The sequence below is a fragment of the Vigna angularis genome, chromosome 1 (genome assembly GCF_016808095.1).
Source record: "Vigna angularis cultivar LongXiaoDou No.4 chromosome 1, ASM1680809v1, whole genome shotgun sequence".
Lineage (NCBI taxonomy): Eukaryota > Viridiplantae > Streptophyta > Magnoliopsida > Fabales > Fabaceae > Vigna > Vigna angularis.
The window spans coordinates 54,990,363-55,006,145 of NC_068970.1; the positions used below are offsets into that span (position 1 = coordinate 54,990,363).

At 34.0% G+C, this 15,783-nt stretch overlaps 1 protein-coding gene across 1 annotated transcript; it reads right to left on the minus strand.

The window, feature by feature from the left end:
• Nucleotides 1-1,185: 1,185 nt before the first annotated feature.
• LOC108340726 (cyclic dof factor 4) lies at nt 1,186-2,903 on the minus strand. Its single transcript, XM_017578271.2, has 2 exons — nt 2,191-2,903; nt 1,186-1,608 (listed from the first exon to the last, which is right to left on the minus strand). Exons 1-2 carry the CDS (start codon nt 2,657-2,659, stop codon nt 1,496-1,498), a joined length of 582 nt encoding a protein of 193 aa, XP_017433760.1. The 5' UTR covers nt 2,660-2,903; the 3' UTR covers nt 1,186-1,495.
• Between the last annotated feature and the right edge of the window lie 12,880 nt (nt 2,904-15,783).

Genomic DNA, 15,783 nt, shown 5'->3' on the forward strand with positions numbered 1-15,783 from the left:
TTATTCATTTTACTATTACAAAAATAATTTTTTATTTGCAAATTGGTGAATTCTGATCTCAAAGCTACGTGTAACACTTATCCTTTCCAAAAATAATTTTTTTTACTATTCACTTTTTACTATTCACTTTTTACTATTCACAATTTACTATTCACAATTTACTATTCACTAATTTTTTTTTCTAGTATCTAACAAATATTTTCAAGGATCTTACAGATGAGGTGCCTCTGGAGCAGACTTTGGAGGAAGATGATGTTGCTGCTTAGTCTTCTTAGGATTCTATCAGTTATTCCTTATCTTTTGAAATACTCTAATATGCTTAAGTTTTAAATTCTGACTCATTATCGAATGACTGTAAGCTTAACAAACTTTATTTACAGTCTACTCTAACTGTTCTCTTTTATTTAAATGTAGACTTACTATCTTATATGCTTCTATATAATCTGTGATATTATATGAGTTGTTCACACTCAAGTAGTTTAAATTATTAAATTATTTACTAAGGAATAATAATTGAATATACTAAAAAAAATATGAATACGAATAGGTGAAAAAGAAGGAATAAATATATGGAAAGAAATAGACTACAGAGAGTCAAGAGTCAGAGGAGAGATAAATTGCTATATTTTTCTATGCTTGAATTTTTCTTACTTTTATATTTTCTTCAGTTTTAAAAAAATAATATTTATATCAACAAATTAATAGTAATTGATTGGAGTTGTTAACTTGTATTATATATATTATTTCATCGACATGACATGTTACAATAGAATGAAGTTATAATGAATGAAATAATTTTATTTTTATTACACACAATTTATATCAATTGAAGCAAGGCAAATAACTAGCATATATATTTTTGAGTTGTGTTTCAAAAGGTTTATCATATCGTACGTAATATCCTTGAGACAAAAAGCAATTTAATTGGACAAAAGAATGAAAATAGATCACTCATGAGACTACTCTTTCACAATTTGACCGCTGTTAATTACATATCATTATTCTAATAATCTTACCCAACTAATTGCACACCAAATCTTATCCAATTATCTACATATAATTATTGTTATCATAATAATAATAAAATAAAAAAAGAATTTTAACTTAAAATTATTTTACTATATAGATACCGTGGATTGGACGTTTCGGCCGGCATCTAAACCAAGTTGTGAACAAAAGACGGATAAATTCCTTAATTTTCAAAGAGAGGAAATAAATAATAATCAAAGTGCAATTTGCCTAAAATTTTAGTATTTTCTTTTATAAACTTCTCTCTTTCTTTCTCATTGACCGTTTCTTCCGCGTTCACGTTTACATCAATCAACGTCAAACCAAACCAATTAATCTACTTCAATTAATTCTATATATATAGATTTTGTGCCAATTCTAGAACATCTTGCTAACTCAGAAATCATCTCAACCGTTCACGTCCCCAATAATTAGATCACCATTTGTTCCTTTGCCGTGTACTTTTTCGAGCATTCAAACTTCTTATTCAGATAAGCTTTACACTGTCTCTGCCTTTTAAACCATGCTTCCTTTCTATCTCATTCCTATGTTCTGTGATTTCGTGCCTGATAACAAACTCTTTTTGACTTTCATGCTCACCTGCACTCACAAGCCTTTCTATAAGATACTTTGCTCCATTTCATATATAATATACAATAACTACGACAAATCGTATTTTCCCATAGAGAAATCAAACAATTGGGTCATCATTATTCCAGAAAATGAGAAATTCTGACTTCCGTGTTCATATTTAAGGATGTCTTGTTCAGATAAACAAACAAACTCTTTCACTTGGTGCATGGAACATGTTTTTCTTCTGAAATCGCTTTAGATGAGTACGAGATGAATATATTACAGGATTATGGGTGTTTTAGTCTCTGTGTCTACATGAAAAGAAAAAGAGGCTTAATGAATACGATATAAGAAAAATATGCATAATTTTGGGGTTTTTCAATAAATTAAAAATCCAATATGTGCAAATTACAAGCGCGTTATATTCTATAAATTATCACTTTTTTTTACACGTTGTGTTTTTATTTAGAAACAGCAACGTACTTACATAATCAAAGTGATATACCTAAGTTTCGTACGCAAAGTTGAACTAAAATGCCTCCAAAGTAATAATACAAGAAGAAGAAAAACAATGGAAGAAGACAGTTTAGAAAGGTTGACGTTGACCACCTGAATTTATCCTCCGCCTTTTAGAAGGAAAAAACTGCCGGAAATCGCCGTGAGTGATGGTGGCAACATGCCATTGATCCAAGATCAATCTATCTTCCAAACCAAATTGTTGTTGAACCGTGGATGCGAGTCCATCGTCGAGAAATCCTGTAGGGTCATGGCACGGCGGTTTGGCCTTCCGGCGACCTGCCCCTATGGGTACGTTGCGAAGGGCTCCGCCGGCCGTCCAGTACCTCTGGCAGCCCTTGCAGAAATGCCTTGGCTGATTAACGTTGTAGTTGTTGAAGTAGCAAAACTTGGTTTCCATGCTCTTGCATCTTGGACATGGTATGATCCTATCAGGTCTCTTCTCTTCTGTCCCTTCTTCACTCTCTTTATCATCTTCTCTTGTTTCTCTACCATGCAAAGTGATCGTTGTTCCAAACAGCTTAATCCCTTCACTCGCTTGGCCACTCTGTACTTTGGCCATTTTCTCAGGGAGAGCACAGAAAAAGAGAGAGAGAGAGAAAAGGATTATTCGTAGTGAAGAAGGTTTAGGTTGGTGTTGAAGAGGAAAAATACCAAGGTATTTTTATATATGCAAAAGAATAGTTAGTCGAATGATAAACCATGGGTTTTTGGTAGAAAGTCCATGTGAAAAACGCCAAAACGTAGGTGGAATATAAAGTGCGTTGCGAATTAAACTAAATAAAAGAGAAAAAGAAGAAAAGTTAAAAGGGTTTTGGAAGAGTAGAAACTGGAAAAGCTATGGATGAACTTTTTGTACACATCAGTAGTCTACGTCATGACCATGCACTGCTAAAATGTATACATACACTGCTGGCCCAATCCAGGTAGATCTCTTGCTATGTGTAAAAGGGATGTTCATTTTATACTATAAATCTTGTAAAGAGGAAAAGTACTCGTAACAAAGAGAACCAAAAGAACTATTGAAAAAGTCATCAAATTTTATTATATATACTTATATTCCATTTTCAAATGTAAGCCAGCTCGAAAATATTATGTTAGCCAAAAGAGGGTCTGGATTCTGTGTTATTTATAGCTTCTTTATAAAAAGTTCAGAGGAGAAGCCAAGGAATATTGTATATGATTATTTTTGTTTTGGACGTCTAAATTCATTGATCTTTGAAACTTGGCATTGAAGTTTGGAGAATAAGGATGTTGGTAGGTTATGATAATGAATAATTAAGTAATTGATTATGCTGTGAGTATGATTCGGCAATTGTTTAGATAAGTTATTGATCGTGGTGTGAGGCATATACATAGCACAAAATGTAAATTGCATCGTCTTCTGTACTCTCGCAATTGTTTCCATATTAATGATTCAATTTTTTTCTTAATTACTCAAGTTAATTTGTGTTTGTCTCTATTAATTACCAAATTAGTCCCTTAGAAAATTAAATTTATCCATTTTTAATATTTTATTACTAAATATAATAAGCCACTATTCAAAGAATTGTCATAATATATATTCTTACACAAAAAGATAAAGTCTTCTTTAATGTAATTACCCATAAGTGTAGCTTAAATTAAACAATTGAATAAATGTAAGATTATTTTTTATTAATATTGATCACAGTTGTTTTAGTTCACATTAATCAAGATTACTGTTTTTACAGTCTTTTTGACCAATGTTAGCTAAGAATTTCTCATTATTGACCATCATTATTTTAGCTTACCTTAGTCAATGTTATTTTGTTGACAATTGTGGTAGGTTCTTTTCCAACTTTAGGATGAATATACATTGAAAATTTTGTCTTGCTAACATTGTTAAAAACATCTTACTCAACTAATTTTCCTTTTATCCACAAATTTTAGTTATTATTTTTTTTATCGGCAAATCTTACTTAACGATCAACGATGATGACGGAAAATTTCCACAACCAACATTAGAAAAAATTTATGACCAACTTTGGAAGAAAGATTACACTACTAATATGTATAAAAAATAAAACTTTGCAAACATGAAAAGAAAACTTAATAAAATATAAAATGAAAAAAATAACCACGACCCATATCAATTAAAAATTAAACCTAGTTTATCTTAACTAAAAGAAATTATGTTTAATATTAGTAAAATAAATGTTAACATAACTTTCTCTTAATTTATTTTATCCAAAATCATTTTCAGTTTATATCAACTACAATTATTTAGGTTAACATTAATCAATATTATTTTTTATTACGTGCAGTTGAAGGATTCTTTTACAATCTTTTTGATTGTTGTCAATGGAAAAATTCTCCCAATTGACGACATTGACAAAATAATTCATAGTTAATGTTTGTTGGAAATTTTCTTATTCATCATAAGAAAAAAAGGTCCTAAACATTGACAAGAATAATGTTAGTGTGAAAGATAAAAAGAATTATCACTATAAATATCCACAAACAAAAAAATAATAATCACAATAAATATGAATCATATAAATAGTACTTGTCAAAAAACAACTTCCTCAATATTGGTTGAGAAAACCTTATCCAATATCTGAGAACAAATAAATAACATTGACCTACAACAATGACAATAAAATAATATTAATAATTTAAATAAAAAATAACTCCTATCACCACTAAAACAAATAGAATAAAAAAATTAATTCCAACAATATCTATGCCTATAATAAAATTGACAATGTTCTAACCAAAATTTGAAATGAAAAAATATGAATAAAAAAACATAAATTTAAAAATATAAAAAATTGTAAATTCTTAACTTTTTATTAAAATTTAGATTTCTATAGTTTTAAAAAATAAACTATTCTTAAAAAATTCTAAATTTTCAATTCTTTTCTAAATTTATTGTTCAAACAATATATGTTATAATAAAATATATAAATTTTTCTGTAAAATAAAATTATTAAAAATTTTCATATAAGAATATCAATAATTATTTTTCATGTTTTATCATAAAATATAAAAGTTAAAAACATAAATTTATTTTGAAATTAGTTCATTTAAAACATAAGTATGACATACTAAATATAAATTCAAATTAGTCTCTTTAAAACATAAGCAGAAGTAAATAAAGTAAAATACATAAAGTAGAAAAAACATATAATTTGAAATTTAAGTTTATATATAAAATATTTGTCTGAAAGGAAATTAATGTAAAAGAAAATTGCATAAAAGGAAGGAAATTAATTTAAGAAACTCCACTTCCTTGAAAGTGTTAGAAAAGCATAGGGATACATATATTCTACACGTGAGTTGGAATGATCTAGGCTTCACTTTTAGTGTCTTTTAAAAGGATATCGTAGTTCACTCACCAATCATATTTTAATACACATCGTGCAATTTTTTCTATCTGCATTTAGATATATTACTTCTTAAAGTCACATCCTTTAATGCCATTTGGTAGCACTTTTCATAAAAAAAAAAGCCAACTTTTTAGCTACCAATAGAGTTTTAATGTATTTCTTTATTTAAAAAGAATACTTTGCCAATAAATTTTTTTAATTAATTCCTTAATAATTGAAAATCTCACAAAATATTCTTCAAGAATTTCTACATACTATACAAGTGTGTAATTAATTTAAAAATATTGAAATAAAATTTAGTCGTGGGTCGGGTTCCCTTTTAGTACGCCAACAACGTTTTCTGTCTTAAGAGACTTTTATATGCCTTTTTTCTAACTAAAGGGGTTTTCATATTATTTATTTGGAAAGTGATCCCATTTCCAACTCATTACTCTGTTTTATAATGAAGATTAGGAAGCATCAATTAACTTTCTTTATCGATAAAAGATAAGCTTTTTCCTGGGAATTATTTTAAAGTCAATCACCACGTATAAAGTTATATCGGAGCAAAACATCATAGTCATAGATTTTCATTAAAATAACGGAAAAGTTTCATGTTCTTTATCTAATCTGGTCACAGAATTCGAACTCGTTGTTCATTGTTACTTTTTTTCTTTTCCACTTTCCTTCTTCCTTTACCCAAGAAAAAGTGAAATCAAATAAAATTGTGCAATTAATGAAATATTAGATTCGCTAATATTATATGTGCAAGATCTGCCAATTACCAAATATTTTTGTTCCTGGATACATTTTATTTTAAACCAAGTTCCTCGATTAATATTATTAGATAACCACTATACATTAAAAATATTATTCTTTTTAAAGTATAAAATTCTGTTACGGGTTTTTATTACAGAATACACATTTTTTGACATCACTCTTCGATAATATTGAGAAAATCATATCCTAGTTATTTTAGGTATTTGAAATAACTAATTTATGATGCAATCTAACGATCAGTAGTGCAAGGATTAAGATTTTTCGAGTGGGATCCCTTGTACGTGTAATTTAATTTATATACGTATTATGTTATTTGTTGTACATAATCATAATGGTAGAAGGGTTTTATTTTTCACTTCAAAAGCTTGAAAGAAAAGTCATTATCTATTCCATCTTCCATTCTTCTCTTTCTTCCATGCCAAGTGTTGTGCCGCTAGTAGGGCTTCACTTTCCAGAAGAGAGAAAAAAAAAACTCAGTATCAACCCCTATGCATTGCAATTGTGTCCAACTATCTTGCCAGAACCTTACTTTGATTTGATAATCCTAGTGATAGTTATGTTGTGAATTTATTATATTTAAATGAATTGGATTAATGTGAAAAATAATTACATTCTTTTTAACAATTGACCACTTGATTAAGTAATTTTAGAAAGAAGATGTTAACATTTTATTAATATTTAAGTTATGTGAAAACTTAAAAAATAGAATATTAGAGTTTATTATTGTTTTAAAATAATGAGACTGCATATTTTAAAGTTAAAATAATTTAATAATATAAATATAATTTCTTAAACTCGTCTTATTATCTAAAACATAAATTATCTTTCTAAAAACTTGTTCTTTGAGTTTCTCTACCTTTTCTCTAAGAAATCTAATTTCTCGATCATTTGTTTGACGATCAAGAAGTGCCTAGAGGATCACAGTTAAGTAATCTCCATTCCTATCCGATCAGTTTTTGATTTAGAGCAAGTAAGTTTCTACTTATTTTTCTTTTTGTTCTCTATTTATGATCATACTTAGGAACCCCTTCACATGTTCTCTAATTACTCACTCCGATCACAATTTGGTAATTTGTAGGGGTTTCTAGAGTTCCTTGAGCTCGAAACAAGGATAGTGTACCGTGTAGAACTTGGTACCATCCTTTAAGGTAAGGAAAACTAATGTTATCTTATAATTGATTTATTGAGTATGAAAGGATATTTGATAGTTTATGAAACTAATGAACGGTGTTGATTATGTTAAAATGATATGGTGTTGAACACCCCTTTCTAGGCACCTGAGCGCCACTTTCTAGTGACTCCAGCTTTGAGCGCACCTTTCTAGGTGCTGAGCACCACCTTCCAGTGGCTTTGATGCTGAGCGGTGGCTGTCTAGCGCTAAGCGCCATGTTCCTTTGATGATTTTTGAGTTCTTTCCCTTTTGTTTCTATGAATGATGATTTCATTAATGATTTAATGTGTGTTTAGTATAATCTATGATGATTTCATTGATGATTTTGTTTGGAAAATAATTTCTAAGGTAAAATTCTTAGTGGTGGTTTCAAGTAAGTGATGTATTGATGTAAGGACTCAGTCTTGGAAGTTATCATGACGCTCCAATAACCACGTCATCTCATATAGAGAAGGAGATTATGTAGTAAGGAGTAGTAGGAGATCCTAGTCTATGGTTTGATGTTCTTTGTCCATAGGTGGTGATAGATAGATTAATCTTGTGTGGTAGCTTGGAGGCTGTTGTTTCACAATTACAAGTGCAAAACTTGTCATAATCTGACATCAATACATCTATCCATATAATTCAAGTCTAGGTTAATTGCATGATTAAGATGTGTGAATTACTTTGATGTGTAACATAATATATGAAATATTAGTATGCTATGTTTGGTTTTGTATCATTATCTTACCTTGTTTGTTTTTTCTTGTGTTCAAACTTTATAATTGTTTGTTCGTGCATTGGCTATGATCATCCGGTGGATGTGAGCAGAGGTTAATGATGTTTTTGTTAAGCAAACTTTGAAGGGAGGATCAACAAATGCTTAGTTTTCTTTATATTAGTTGTAAAGTATATAGTTTTTCTTTAGATGACTTGTATATAAAGTTTTAATTTATGGTTATATTAGATGACTATAATACAACTTTTTATTACTCTACGAACTGTTCTATATTATGAGTTATGTTACAATTCCTCTATATTATTTGTACTATGTGAATGGGATGTTACAAGTTACATATAGGTTAAAATATTAGAGGTGAAAAATTGATAAAAGATTTTATGTTATTACTTGTTAAAGTAAAAATAAGAAAAGAATCTTGATTTATTGTTAACTATTATTATTATATTGTAAATGTAAGGAAATTACTTTAATTTGTTTTAAGTTATCTTAGTGAGTAATTATGATTTTAAATTATTATGTATATTAGATTTTTTAAGATGTTACAAATAGTTTAGTTATTTGTAAAAAATATTTTACACTGTAACATCCCAAAATATGGCATTTAACTATATAATAGTCATCACAGATTTAATAAGATAGAACAATTGTTAACTGGAATATAAAGTAAAAACTTACAATTATTCAAAAACAACTATAAATTTTAAACTTTATATACAAACGGACTATACAAAACTGATTGCAATACTAATCTAAAGAAAACTGAACGACAATGTCTCCTCCATCAAGTGTTTGCTCTAAGGAAACCTCATCTCCCTCTGCTCACACCACAGGATGATCATAGCCAAGAAAAGAACACAGCCACATACAAACACAAGCACAAACAAAAGGGTAAGCTAGATATAAAAAGATTCATACAATTTTATAATACATTTAACACCTTAATTCATTCACATATAGCAACAAACTTCAAACATCCTAAACATGTTAAGACTTAGACTAGATTTTCCGGACTTAGAATGATTTTCGAGCTATGGCGGGTTGTGCACTTGTGGTGACCTTTACTGCTTTGCAAAGTCATTGCCAATGGGTTTCACCCTACCACACTAACAAGGTTAGTTTGTTCCCCGCCTTGGATCATACTGGAAGTGCCCAAGACTAAGACCTCCAGCTACTCTTCACGACATGTATCAATCTTCTCTACTTAAGAATGAAAGACCATTAGAGTTTCAGGATAACCCCCAAGACTGGGCTCCCTGCATTCATTCTTAACATACTTTCATTCCAATCCAATAATATTATAGGATATATAATAACAGAGGAACTTTTAAACCATTCAAAGAATCAAACATACCTAGGATTATCTGAGACTTATACTAAATATAAAATACAAATAAATCATGAACTAGTCGATCAACGACCAAGCTCGTTTGACGACCAAAGAGTCCTCTCGCTCAACGACCCCACTCGTTGTACGAATACAAAGACAGTGGTCCAAACCCCTTCACCTCTCACTCAGCAACCCAACTTCTATGTGAATACAGAGACAATGGTCCAGACCCTTTCACATCTCGCTTAGCGACCCAACTCGTTGTGCGAATACAAAGATAGTGGTCCAAACTCCCTAACCTCTCGCTCAACGACCCAACTCGCTATGCGAATACGGAGATAGTGTTCCAGATGTAAGACCCTTGAAACTTGTTGTAATTAAGATACTAGATATTTTTCAAACAAAAAATAATTTTATGTATAAATGCTACAGTAAAATACGTATAGTGCTACAGTAAAATATGTACAGTGCTACAGTAAAAATACCTCGTGAATCATGTGTTGCTACAGTACTGCTACAGGAAAAATGTAGTACAAGCTACAGTACCGCTACAATGAATAGTAGTACAGCTACAGTAATTGTAGTACAGCTACAGTACTGCTACAGTAACCCCTAACTTCAACTATAAATAGGAGTGAGAAATGAAGTTTTAGGGGGGAGAGTGAAATTGGGTAAGACTTTTGCCAAAAATAAGGAGATATTAGGAATAGAATCTGAGTTGTAGAGAACGTAGCGAGAGCTTCTGAAGAAGTGCTCTTCATTCATAAAGGAGAGAGAATCAGGTAAGGGGAGCTAACTTTGAGCATTTCCTTTTGTATTATCTTGAGTCTTGAATATGCTATATTTTGCTTTTGCCTGATCTTAAATCTTGAATATGGAGTATTTTGTTTTTGTATGATCTTAAATTTTAAATGAGAGTATGCTTTTGTGTTGATATCCAAGTGTGATAGTTGTAAAATGTGATGTTGATTATGTTATGCCATTTGTATGTTATTAGTTGTTCATTTTTGTATTTTGGAAGGATTAGAAATTGTCTAACCGGCTCTGCCAGATTCAATTTCTTGTTTCCCCAAACGTTTTATTGCTTTACTTATTTATTTTATTGCATTTTTTGGAAGGATTAGAAGTTGTCTAACCGGCTCTGCCAGATTCAACTTCTTGTTTCCCCAAACTATTTATTGCTTTACTTATTTATTTTATTGCATTTTTGGAAGGATTAGAAGTTGTCTAACCGGCTCTGCCAGATTCAACTTCTTATTTCCCCAGACATGTATTGTTCTTGTTATTTAATTATATTGTATTTTTGGATGGATTAGAAGTTGTCTAACCGGCTCTGCCAGATTCAACTTCTTGTTTCCCCATGAATTTTTATATTAAGATTATTTTTATGATTGTCAAATATTGTATTCTTCTATGACCATTTATAGTAATATTTTATTATTGTTAATTGTTTATAATTATCTTGTATGAATTCTATTATGAATGAGTTGTTGGTTGAAATTGATCTTGTTGGAAGGTCTGGAGTAAGGGTTCTGTAATAGCTTGTATATGGGTATTATATAGATGTACAAATACTATTTGAGGTTGTTGTGAGAGGAAGTAAAAATATTAAAATTAGGCATTTTAGATTTAGAGCATAAGAGAACAAAGTAGAAAATTTAAATAAATAAATTGTTAATTATTGAGGACCTCCCTTTGTTGGTAGGATAGAGGAACCTTAAAAACCTGAGTTGGCACATCCCTGATCATAGAGCAGCCCTGGCCTGGTCCAGTCAGTTGTGACTAGTCATATGTGCTGGCGTCGAAGGTGAGTTTGATGCGTTCAGACATCTGGGTCCTCTCCGGTGACCAATTGGGGTAAAGAAAGATTTCTACTAGGATGAAAATAAAATAAAACAATTTAATTATAGATGCATAAAGTTATCATGGTAAAATCTTCATATATATTTCATTTATCGTTACATTGAGCCCAGACTTTAATATGTAGTTCCTAAGATATGTTGATGTATTTTGGCTGATCTATGATCTTTGTTTGGTGAAAATATGTTGAGTTATACTCGTTATGGGCAAAATGAGTTTATAATATGAAGTATTGATATTTGGCAATATGTTTAATTTATTGACACCAAAACGGGTTATTATGAATTTATGATTAAAGAAGGAACATGATTGAGTTAGGTGGATAAGAGGGTATGAATTGTTGAATTCATGAAATGTTGGAGTGGATATAAGAAATCATTACTTATGAAATGATGGTTACTACCGGGAGTAGTGTGTTCGAGTTATACCATGATAGCTTGATATGAGCAAAGTAACACTCGAGGTTTATGAAAGCAGGCAGAAAGTGGTCTGACCATAAGGCTTTGACATAAACATATGATTCGTAAGTTTTATAGAAGCAGGCAGAGAGGGGCCTGACCATAAGGCTTCAGAGAGTAAGACATAGTATACAGGTAAGGCTTAAAGAAGCAGGCAGAGAGCGGTCTGACCATAAGGCTTCGTGAGTAAGCATGGTATACTTGTAAGATTTATGAAAATGGGAAAGAGGATTTTGAAGAAGTAAAAAGAAAAATGGATTAATGACATCGGGATAATGGTATTTATAAATTGCGGAAATATATGATTGAAACATTTATATTATAATTAAGTTTAATGATTGTATGATACGGTTGGCTTACCCTTATTTGTTTGTGCTATGATCATATAACTCATGTTATATGTGAGCAGATAATGTTGCAGATGCGGTTGAAAAAGCCTAAAGATGATGAGAGAGATGCGGGGAAAAACTTTCAGGGATTTTTGTAAAAAGAATAAATTTGCATTGGAAAAATATGTTGTGTAAGACTTACAAGTTAAATTTCGAATTTATGTTAAGTGGTGAAGATTATAATGTTTAAAGTTTGTAAATTTGGAATTGTACTTTGAAAGAATTGAAATAAAGTTTGATTGTTTATATCAGATATCAAATTAATTTAGTCTTTACTATAAGTAATACCCTTTAAAAAATTTTATTTATATTATGAAATTATTTTATCATAAAGTACTCACATTATTTTAATATAAATATACTCTAATACTCTATTTTCTAGGTTCTTACGTAAATAAACAATGTTATTAGTACTTGACGTTTAAGGTTTCATTGAATTCATGATAATGCTTCTTTTTAGCATAGCACGCTTATATCATTCATAATGAGAGTGTAAATACATGGTATATGTGACACCCGGGCACGGAGACGAGGGCGGGGAGTGACGCCGGTGCAAGAAGCATGGTGCAGGGGGCACAGACAAGGAGCGGCTCCTGGCAGCTTCGGGTGGAAGGGGTACATGGACGAATCGAACATACACCGGAATGAGAGGGATCTGGAGACTGTATAGGTATGGGACTATACGGTTGAAGGATAGCTTAAAGGAATTGATTTGACTACTCATATTATCAAAATGCATTTACTTTTCGGTAGCCTGACTCATAAGAACTCCATGGTTAAGCGTGCTTAGCCTGGAGTAATTCTGGGATGGGTGACCTTCTGGGAAGTTTTCCCAGAAAGTGTGCGAGTGAGGACAAAGCACACTGGAAAGCCTGGTGGTGATCTGTGGGGGCAGTCGACGGTCCCTGTGAGTTGCCGGGACGTTACAGATGGTATCAGAGCCTAGCCTCTCCCAGTACGGTGTGGTTCGAGGACGAACCAAGCGGAAGCTGGTGGGCATGTGACACCCGGGCACCTCATAAGAACTCCATGGTTAAGCGTGCTTAGCCTGGAGTCGACGGTCCCTGTGAGTTGTCGGGACGTTACAGATGGTATCAGAGCCTAGCCTCTCCCAGTACGGTGTGGTTCGAGGACGAACCAAGCGGAAGCTGGTGGGCATGTGACACCCGGGCACGGAGACGAGGGCGGGGAGTGACGTCGGTGCAAGAAGCATGGTGCAGGGGGCACAGACAAGGAGCGGCTCCTGGCAGCTTCGAGTGGAAGGGGTACATGGACGAATCGAACATACACCGGAATGAGAGGGATCTGGAGACTGTATAGGTATGGGACTATACGGTTGAAGGATAGCTTAAAGGAATTGATTTGACTACTCATATTACCAAAATGCATTTACTTTTCGGTAGCCTGACTCATAAGAACTCCATGGTTAAGCGTGCTTAGCCTGGAGTCGACGGTCCCTGTGAGTTGCCGGGACGTTACAGATGGTATCAGAGCCTAGCCTCTCCCAGTACGGTGTGGTTCGAGGACGAACCAAGCGGAAGCTGGTGGGCATGTGACACCCGGGCACGGAGACGAGGGCGGGGAGTGACGCCGGTGCAAGAAGCATGGTGCAGGGGGTGGTGGTGACTAGTCTTTCTATTTTCCTTCTCCCTTTCTTCATCTTACTTAGCACTTGGAGCATCTTCAAGGGAGGAAGAATTTGGGGCAGCTTGTGATGCTCAACATAGTTGTCTCCTTGTGTCCTATAATTCCTTCAATCTCAGGGTCTTCATGATGCTTTTGAGGCTGCAGTCCTCGTATGAACATCTCCCTGCATACACTTAGACACAACTAGGCTAAAGCCACAAATTAGCCCAAGTAAAATTGAAAATTTATTTACAAAAAAAAGAGTTAGTTCTATATACAAAATCAAGTCTACATAAGTTAGAAACCTCACAAAAGTCTAGTATTGACATGAGTCCCCGGCAACGGCGCCAAAAACTTGGTGGGCGCTGTCGGGACTCGTGTTTGAATCCCCGGCAACGGCGCCAAAAACTTGATGTCCCAAAACTTTGATATGGCCCAAATTTAACTTGTTAGCCGTTGCTAGGACTCGGGTTCAATCCCCAAATCCTTGGCAACGACGCTAAAAACTTGTTGGCTCAAAAAATACTTGTTGGGCTCGATTTCGGCAAGTGCACCGAATCGTTCAAGTAATAAACCGGTAAGACCGGGTATCGTTTTCCCAAGAGACTCGTAATACTAGAGAATTGTGCGATTAACAACTCATATAGACTCAATAACATAACATCAATATACAGAACAAGTGCAGAAATGTAAATTCATACATAATTACAAGGTTGGACTTTGGTATTGAAGACACTTGGAAATGGAAAAGACTAGAAATGGAATGAAGTGACATTGCTAAGGTTAGTTTTCACCAATGCACTCTTGTGTATAACCAATTTTGTCTCCTCTCTATCAATTTACTAAAGTCAATCCACTAAAACACTCTAGCCCTAATTCCTTAGGTGAAAGAGCCTAGGTTTTCCTTATCAAACCCCAATTCCTTGGCAATCTAACAAGCAAAACCCGCATTAAAGAGCTGGGATCTAAGACAACATGTGAATCATCTTCCATTCCTAGAATCAATGACCCACAAGGACTCCTATTTCAGTTCCGGGTTTCATCTTACGTTCCCATAATCCATAAAACCCCAAAATCAAGTCATGAACGTTCCCATTACATGCAAGCTTTAAGATCGGAAACAAGAATACTAGCAATTGATAGAAAAGGCATATATATATTCAAATCATTCAACAATTACACAAGAATTCAAAGGCTACAACTAATCCCAACAAAGATGGGTTTGGTTCTCCATTTCCATGGAGAACCCTAAGCTTACAAACATGGAAGATGGAAGAAGAAGGAGACCCAAAGGAAGAGGAGGAGATGTTCCCACAAGCTCCTCACGCCCTCCATGAGCTCCAGCCGTGAAATCGCGCCTCCAAATGACCAAAGACCATTTCCCATTCGCGTTTTAGGGTTAAATAGACACATCAGCAAAAGTCGCGCCCGGGCGCCCTCTGTCAGTCGCGCCCGAGCGCGAGACTCTCTGGAAATATTCAAAACTGGCGAAAAGTCGCGCCCGAGCGCCCCATTTCTCACGCCCGGGCGTGAAACTCTCTGGAAAAATTCAAGTCTAGCGAAAAGTCGCGCCCGGGCGCCCCTCTGTTTTCGCGCCCGAGCGCGAGCCTCTCGCATTTGGACGAACGTCCTACAATCTGGCCGAGCGTCCTCCTTCCTGGACGAGCGTCCTGGACGAGCGTCCTCTGCCTGGCTGGACGAGCGTCCACTTCTGCCTGGCTGGACGAGCGTCCACTTCTGCCTGGCTGGACGAGCGTCCACTTCTGCCTGGCTGGACGAGCGTTCTCTGCTTGGACGAACGACCTCTCCTGGACGAACGTTCTGCTGGACGAACGTCCTCCTGCATGGACGAGCGTCCTCTCGTTTCTTCTGCATGGACGAGCGTCCTCTTCTGGACGAGCGTCCTCCTGGAGGAGCGTCCTCTTTCCTGGGCGAACGTCCGCTCTCTTGGACGAACGTCCACCTTGCTGGGACGAGCGTCCTGAATCTTGGACGAACGTCCTCCATGAGCTCCTGGACGAGCGT